Genomic DNA, 8,457 nt, shown 5'->3' on the forward strand with positions numbered 1-8,457 from the left:
TTTCCCAATTTAAACATTTTCTATAAAGGAAAAGTAACATTTAAAGAATGTTTGCACTTAAGTACAATTACTACTAGTACTGCAGTGGTGGAAGAAGTATTGTGTAAAAGTACTGTAAATCATATTCCACTACTGTTTGTACTTTTCCTGTTGATTGACTCTTCGTTTCTGCTCCACACATTCAGTGCTCCATCTTCTCAAATGTAGAACATCTTCAACACCTGCACAGAGGCATGTGGGCGGGGCCAACAGTTGCAACACACGTGACCATTACTTCAATATTCATGCGAACTTTAAAGAGTATACTTATCATCTGAGATGTTTCAAAAAATACTTTTGGTGATGCAGATACTTTAACTACATGAAGCCTACGATACTAGTGTACTTTTACTACTGATACGTCAACATGAACCTGAAAATACTTGTGTACTTTTACGACTGATACTTTAACGACATGAAGCAGATAATACTTGTGTACTTTTACTTCTGATAATTTAAATACATAACTCTAATACTACTTGTGTACGATAATATCTTAAATCAAACACAATATATTTTTTAGAAGTATACTAAAACACACAAACACACACATGGTTAAAAAAGACGCGACCTAGTACACATTGAGTATATTCTGAATTTTCATCAAAGAAAAAGAGACATGGGGCCCTTGGAGAGCCGGATATGGGGCCCTTGGAGAGCCGGACATGGGGCCCTTCTAGAGCCAGACATGGGCCCCTTCAAGAGCCAGACATGGGCCCCTTCAAGAGCCAGACATGGGGCCCTTCAAGAGCCAGACATGGGGCCCTTCAAGAGCCAGACATGGGCCCCTTCAAGAGCCAGACATGGGGCCCTTCAAGAGCCAGACATGGGGCCCGTCTAGAGCCAGACATGGGGCCCTTCAAGAGCCAGACATGGGGCCCTTCAAGAGCCAGACATGGGCCCCTTCAAGAGCCAGACATGGGGCCCGTCTAGAGCCGGACATGGGCCCCTTCAAGAGCCAGACATGGGGCCCTTCAAGAGCCAGACATGGGGCCCTTCAAGAGCCAGACATGGGGCCCTTCAAGAGCCAGACATGGGGCCCGTCTAGAGCCAGACATGGGCCCCTTCAAGAGCCAGACATGGGGCCCGTCTAGAGCCAGACATGGGGCCCGTCAAGAGCCAGACATGGGGCCCGTCTAGAGCCAGACATGGGGCCCGTCTAGAGCCAGACATGGGGCCCGTCAAGAGCCAGACATGGGGCCCGTCAAGAGCCAGACATGGGGCCCGTCTAGAGCCAGACATGGGGCCCGTCTAGAACCGGACATGGGGCCCTTCTAGAGCCAGACATGGGGCCCTTCTAGAGCCGGATTTGGGGCCCCTTCTAGAGCTGGACCTGGGGCCCTTCAAGAGCCGGACCTGGGGCCCTTCAAGAGCCAAATCTTCATTCAAAATAACATGTCTGAATAAAACAGGTGGCGTGACAGAGTGCTGCAGGTCGCTGCTGCTTCTTCAGGTCTTTCTGAGCTGATCTTCGTCTCTTCAGGAGGTTACTCAGCACCACCTGGTGGACAGAGAGGAGAACTACACCACCAGATCAGTGATCGATCTGATTGGCTCTCTGTGAGGACGCGTTGTAGAGGAAAGGAAGGACTCGTGAAAAGTTGATTTGATCTAGGAAAACATAACAATATGCGTCTCCAACACAACACAGCATGACTCGGCTACAGGTGAGGAAGCGGAATGAGGAAGTAGAAGCAGCTCTGAGAGGCTGACGTCTTCCACCTGTCTGACTGGTTCAGGCGTTCATGTTGAGCTTTGACTGAAGCCGTGAGGGCGTGGCGCGTCCTCAGGCCGCACACAGACAGCCGCTGACGAGCATGAAGGTCAATGCGTAAACTGACCTGAGGTCAGCCAGCACGTGAGAATCCTACTAGAGGAATCTGGACATGTTTCATCATCAGATCACGTCGATCATTTTGTGTTCTTTCTCTTTCACTGGAGAAGAGAACCTCTGTGTCACATGCAGTAGCTTTTCTCTCTGAGATAAAGAACAATGATTGTTAGAAATAGAAGATTAATGTTTCTCAAGTCGTTTAACCTTTTGGAAACCACGACCACAACAACACAAAATGCTCCTTTTGTGACTCCTCTTCAAATTATAGAGTAAAGAAAAGGTAAACCAGATTTCTGCATCAGAGTTTAACTCAGAGGAATGGTTTTCCTGAACCGGCCCTGTGGAACCGGCCCTGTGGTACCGGCCCTGTGGAACCGGCCCTGTGGAACCAGGCCTGTGGTACCGGCCCTGTGGTACCGGCCCTGTGGAACCGGCCCTGTGGAACCAGGCCTGTGGTACCGGCCCTGTGGTACCGGCCCTGTGGAACCGGCCCTGTGGAACCAGGCCTGTGGTACCGGCCCTGTGGTACCGGCCCTGTGGTACCGGGCCCTGCGTGCACTCAGCCCCAGCGCCTCTTGACAGTTCCTCCCTGCAGGGAAGCGGTCGGTCGTGTCCACAGGGTCAGTGACCTTCACTGTCCAGATAAGCGGCGACTGAACTTTGTCCTGCGGCGGCTTCTCGGTTCCTCTGCGTGTTGCGGCGACGCTCCAGACGAGCGAGGCCATGGCGGAGAGGAGAGCGGCGCCGGCGCCGGCGGCAGAGCCCGACTTCCTGCAGTCCAACGATCTGGCCTGCGAGGCGGTCGGTGGGAAGGTGAGAATATCGAGATATTGTGATTATTGTTTGGAGCGAGTGGTGTAAGACAATACAGTTGTGTCATATTAATAATATAATAATATCAACAACCACATTAGAGACGTGTGCACAAACATGTGGCCTCAATGAACAGAACTCTTCATGTATTGTTGTTATCGACACAATAAGTGTTGTGGTGTTCTTGTTGTTATTGACAAAGAGTGTTGTGTGTTTGCAGGTTATTTTTGCGACAGACGAATGGTTCGCTCCTGCTGCCAACCTGCTGAAGGTACGACTCTGATGGGCTCCAGTTTGACTTCAATGCTCGTGTTGAAGCCACCGTTAGCTTTGCCACCGTTAGTTCAGCCACCGTTAGTTCAGCCACCGTTAGCTTAGCCACCGTTAGCTCAGCCACCGTTAGCTCAGCCACCGTTAGTTCAGCCACCGTTAGCTCAACCACCGTTAGTTCAGCCACCGTTAGCATGTTCACCGTTCTGAAGAACCAGAACCAGAAGCTCAGCTCCGCGGTGCCGCTTAGTTCTGTAAATATTAATCTGAACGTCTGTTCGTGCAGAGAGAGACGCCAAAGTTCAGAGCTTCTGCCTTCACCGAGTTTGGGAAGTGGATGGACGGATGGGAGACGAGGAGGAAGAGGACGGCGGGTCAGTACCACGTGTTTAACCCTCTTGTGTTAGCCTTCTGTTAGCATCTTTTGTGTTAGCTTTCTGTTAGCATCTCTTGTGTTATAGACAGATAATTACTTTGTTGATCCACAAAGGAAAATTCAGGGTCCAAATAGCTCGACACATCACACAACAGAATACACACACACACACACACACACACACACACACACACACACTAATAAAGAGGATTGTCCCAAAAAATGTAAAACAAGTTGGGTGAGAAGACAGTAGGGGTGTTGTGCAGAGGGCTAACATAGCCAGTAGCTAGTAGGGGCGTTGTGCAGAGGGCTAACATAGCCAGTAGCTAGTAGGGGCGTTGTGCAGAGGGCTAACATAGCCAGTAGCTAGTAGGGGCGTTGTGCAGAGGGCTAACATAGCCAGTAGCTAGTAGGGGCGTTGTGCAGAGGGCTAACATAGCCAGTAGCTAGTAGAGGCGTTGTGCAGAGGGCTAACATAGCCAGTAGCTAGTAGGGGCGTTGTGCAGAGGGCTAACATAGCCAGTAGCTAGTAGGGGCGTTGTGCAGAGGGCTAACATAGCCAGTAGCTAGTAGAGGCGTTGTGCAGAGGGCTAACATAGCCAGTAGCTAGTAGGGGCGTTGTGCAGAGGGCTAACATAGCCAGTAGCTAGTAGAGGCGTTGTGCAGAGGGCTAACATAGCCAGTAGCTAGTAGAGGCGTTGTGCAGAGGGCTAACATAGCCAGTAGCTAGTAGGGGCGTTGTGCAGAGGGCTAACATAGCCAGTAGCTAGTAGAGGCGTTGTGCAGAGGGCTAACATAGCCAGTAGCTAGTAGAGGCGTTGTGCAGAGGGCTAACATAGCCAGTAGCTAGTAGGGGCGTTGTGCAGAGGGCTAATATAGCCAGTAGCTAGTAGAGGCGTTGTGCAGAGGGCTAACATAGCCAGTAGCTAGTAGAGGCGTTGTGCAGAGGGCTAACATAGCCAGTAGCTAGTAGGGGCGTTGTGCAGAGGGCTAATATAGCCAGTAGCTAGTAGAGGCGTTGTGCAGAGGGCTAACATAGCCAGTAGCTAGTAGAGGCGTTGTGCAGAGGGCTAACATAGCCAGTAGCTAGTAGGGGCGTTGTGCAGAGGGCTAACATAGCCAGTAGCTAGTAGAGGCGTTGTGCAGAGGGCTAACATAGCCAGTAGCTAGTAGAGGCGTTGTAGCCAGTAGCCAGTGAAGATTGTGTGTGTTATGTAATGTTTTAGTTTTATTTGGTTGAAATAGAGATTCCTGACATATCAAACGGCCTTGATGCAATAAATACATTCATGTGGTTCTTTAATGCATTACGATGTAAAACGGGTCGGTTATATATTCTTAAAAATAAACATCTATTTACATGAATCTCACTTTAATAATGAGCAAAAATGACCTGCACAGAACTTGTTGACTCAGTGTGGACATATAATGTGACGTGTTACTCTCAATGTGCTCAAACTGAATCTTTGGCCCTTTTGATCAGCTGACTGCAGTGAAGACAACAGAGGACTCTGATTGGACCGACGTTCATGTTTGTGTTTGCTTCTCTCTGGAGGTCATGACTGGTGCGTGGTCCAGCTGGGCGTGCCCGGCCTGGTGCTCGGCCTGGACGTGGACACGTCCTTCTTCACTGGGAACCACTCGCCCTGCGTCTCCATCCAGGCCGGCTGTCTGGGTACCGACTCCTCCCACCGCCTTCCTCTAGCTCCTCCATGACAAACGTTCTCCTGCAGTCCAAACGCCGGGTCGTTGATTCCAAAGAAACAACGTTAACATGAAATTAATATGTTATATATTACATTTACAAATAAAAACAGAGCTGTTTTGACACATTTAAAGGAGCACAAATGGATAAATAATGGTCTCTGTGAAACACCAGCTGTTAATGTTTGTGTCCATGAGGAAGAAAGTGAAAGAAACATGGAAACGGAACAGAAACAGAGTCACGTGAGACCATGTACAGTCACTTGAGACCATGTACAGTCACCTGTAACCATGTACAGTCACCTGTGACCATGTACAGTCACTTGAGACCATGTACAGTCACCTGTAACCATGTACAGTCACCTGTGACCATGTACAGTCACCTGAGACCATGTACAGTCACCTGAGACCATGTACAGTCACCTGAGACCATGTACAGTCACCTGTAACCATGTACAGTCACCTGTGACCATGTACAGTCACCTGTGACCATGTACAGTCACCTGAGACCATGTACAGTCACCTGAGACTAACGACGTGTACCTAATAAAGTGACCACTGAGAGCAGAACCTGAACTGACACTGAGCTGCTCTTCCCCAGACAATCCTGCCCCCTTCAGTCTGGAGGGAGACCGAACCGGCATGGCCGCCTCCGCCGGTCAGCTGGCTGCTGTCGCCACGGTAACACTGATGAACGCTCTACGTTCTCCTCTAGAGTCACATGATGCTCTACATTCACCTCTAGAGGCACATTTGATTGACAGCTGACAAGATGTGTGGTTTGATTGACAGTTGGGCTCGGAGGCGTGGCCTGAGCTGGTTTGTGTGTCGGAGCTGAAGCCTGGATACTCAGACTGCTGCCACAACTACTTCAAGGTCAACTTCAACCACCGAGTTACACACCTTCGCCTCAACATGCACCCAGGTACACACACACACACACACACACACACACACACACACTCCAATGATAGTAGCAAAGCGTGCGCTGTGTCTCACAGACGGAGGCATAGCCAGGCTGCGGGTGTTCGGCGTCGGGCAGAGAGACTGGTCGTCTGTCTCCCACCAGGACGTCGACTTGGTGGCTCTGACCAATGGGGGAGTCTGCCTCGGTTACAGCGACGCCCACTTTGGACATCCACGCAACATGATTGGTTGGAATCAACAGAAATATTTTTTTCTCTAATTTTATGTTTTAGGTATCTTTTTTTATGGCATTAAGTTCAGTCAGCACTGGTGACACTGGTCACACTGGTGACACTGGTCACACTGGTGTGCTGTGTTTCAGGTCTCGGCCGATCTGCCAACATGGCCGACGGCTGGGAAACGGCCCGCAGACTGGACAGACCCAAACACCTGAAGGTCTAAACACACTGAACATCAACACAGCACATGACTCACCTGTTGTCACAGCACATGACTCACCTGTTGTCACAGCACATGACTCACCTGTTGTCACAGCACATGACTCACCTGTTGAGCGCGTCGTGCAGGTGGACCAGCGAGGGATCCTGCAGGTGCCCGGCAGCGAGTGGGCGGTGTTCCGTCTCGGTCGTCCCGGACTCGTCGGCAGCGTCGAGGTCGACACTGAACACTTCAAAGGTCCTCGCGCTTCACCTGCTGCGCTCCTTCTGTTGGCTCCGCCTCCACCAGCACAACACCTTTACCTGCGTGTCGCCATGCAGGTAACTTCCCGGACTCCTGCAGGATTGAGGCGTGCTCTTTGACCCCTGAGGATGAAGCTCAGTGCATCAGCAACAGGTGGAATTCTGGGAAATGGCAGGTCCTTCTCCCCAATCAGAAGGTATGGAACAATTACTGAGACCCTGCTTCCTGTTGGTGCTTTAAACTGCTTCCTGTTGGTGCATTGAACTGCTTCCTGTTGGTGCATTGAACTGCTTCCTGTTGGTGCTTTAAACTGCTTCCTGTTGGTGCTTTAAACTGCTTCCTGTTGGTGCTTTAAACTGCTTCCTGTTGGTGCTGTAAACTGCTTCCTGTTGGTGCATTGAACTGCTTCCTGTTGGTGCAATAAACTGCTTCCTGTTGGTGCATTGAACTGCTTCCTGTTGGTGCATTGAACTGCTTCCTGTTGGTGCTTTAAACTGCTTCCTGTTGGTGCTTTAAACTGCTTCCTGTTGGTGCTTTAAACTGCTTCCTGTTGGTGCTTTAAACTGCTTCCTGTTGGTGCATTGAACTGCTTCCTCTTGGTGCTTTAAACTGCTTCCTGTTGGTGCTTTAAACTGCTTCCTGTTGGTGCTTTAAACTGCTTCCTGTTGGTGCTTTAAACTGCTTCCTGTTGGTGCTGTAAACTGCTTCCTGTTGGTGCTTTAAACTGCTTCCTGTTGGTGCATTGAACTGCTTCCTGTTGGTGCTTTAAACTGCTTCCTGTTGGTGCTTTAAACTGCTTCCTGTTGGTGCATTGAACTGCTTCCTGTTGGTGCTTTAAACTGCTTCCTGTTGGTGCTTTAAACTGCTTCCTGTTGGTGCTTTAAACTGCTTCCTGTTGGTGCTTTAAACTGCTTCCTGTTGGTGCATTAAACTGCTTCCTGTTGGTGCATTAAACTGCTTCCTGTTGGTGCTTTAAACTGCTTCCTGTTGGTGCTTTAAACTGCTTCCTGTTGGTGCATTAAACTGCTTCCTGTTGGTGCATTAAACTGCTTCCTGTTGGTGCTTTAAACTGCTTCCTGTCTTCCTCGCGGTGCTGCAGCTGCGTCCTCATGGCAGACATCTCTACGGCGAGGCCGAGCTCGCGCTCCGCTCACCTGTCAGTCACGTCCGTCTCGTCATCAGCCCGGACGGAGGGGTCAGCCGGCTGCGGCTCTGGGGTCGCCCCGCGGCCCCCACCGCTGCTGCTGCGACCAATCAGAATACACCGTCCAAACTCTGACGCTCCGAACACAGAACGGGTCGAGAGTCTATGATCCGTGTTCATGGAGCAGAAATAAAACATGGAGTCGCTCTGATGGTCATTCATACTTTCAAACACAAGCTATTAACACAGATGATAAAACATCCCATAATGCTGTGATGACATCTAGTATGCTAGATATATCTAGATAAATCCAGTATACTAGATATATTTAGATATATCTAGTATACTAGATCTATATAGATCTCTCTCTCTCTCTCTATATATATATATATATATATATATATATATATATATATATATATATATATATATATATATATATATATATATATATATATATACGTATATATTCAATACAGTTTATTTTGTATAGTTCTAGTTATGTTGAGACAACTGAACATTGATGCTCTGCAGCCGCTTTATGGCTCCTCCTCCTCCTCCTCCTCCTCCTCCTCCTCCTCCTCCTCCTACTCCTCCTCCTCCTCCTCCTCCTCCTCCTCCTCCTCTTCCCCCTCCTCCCCCTTCTCCTCCTCCTCCTCCTCCTCCTTC

The 8,457-nt window shown here is 49.5% G+C and overlaps 1 protein-coding gene across 1 annotated transcript; it reads left to right on the forward strand.

The window, feature by feature from the left end:
• Positions 1-2,596: 2,596 nt before the first annotated feature.
• allc (allantoicase) lies at positions 2,597-7,980 on the forward strand. The gene is made up of 11 exons (XM_068598711.1): positions 2,597-2,686; positions 2,907-2,957; positions 3,228-3,330; positions 4,888-5,007; positions 5,638-5,717; positions 5,829-5,961; positions 6,038-6,190; positions 6,325-6,398; positions 6,530-6,638; positions 6,722-6,840; positions 7,744-7,980. The coding sequence occupies exons 1-11, from the start codon at positions 2,597-2,599 to the stop codon at positions 7,921-7,923; spliced, it is 1,212 nt and encodes a 403-aa protein (XP_068454812.1). The 3' UTR covers positions 7,924-7,980.
• The last annotated feature ends 477 nt before the right edge of the window (positions 7,981-8,457 follow it).

Source organism: Clinocottus analis, unplaced genomic scaffold (assembly GCF_023055335.1).
Source record: "Clinocottus analis isolate CAN_PGR_092001 unplaced genomic scaffold, fCliAna1.0.p SCAF_40, whole genome shotgun sequence".
NCBI lineage: Eukaryota > Metazoa > Chordata > Actinopteri > Perciformes > Cottidae > Clinocottus > Clinocottus analis.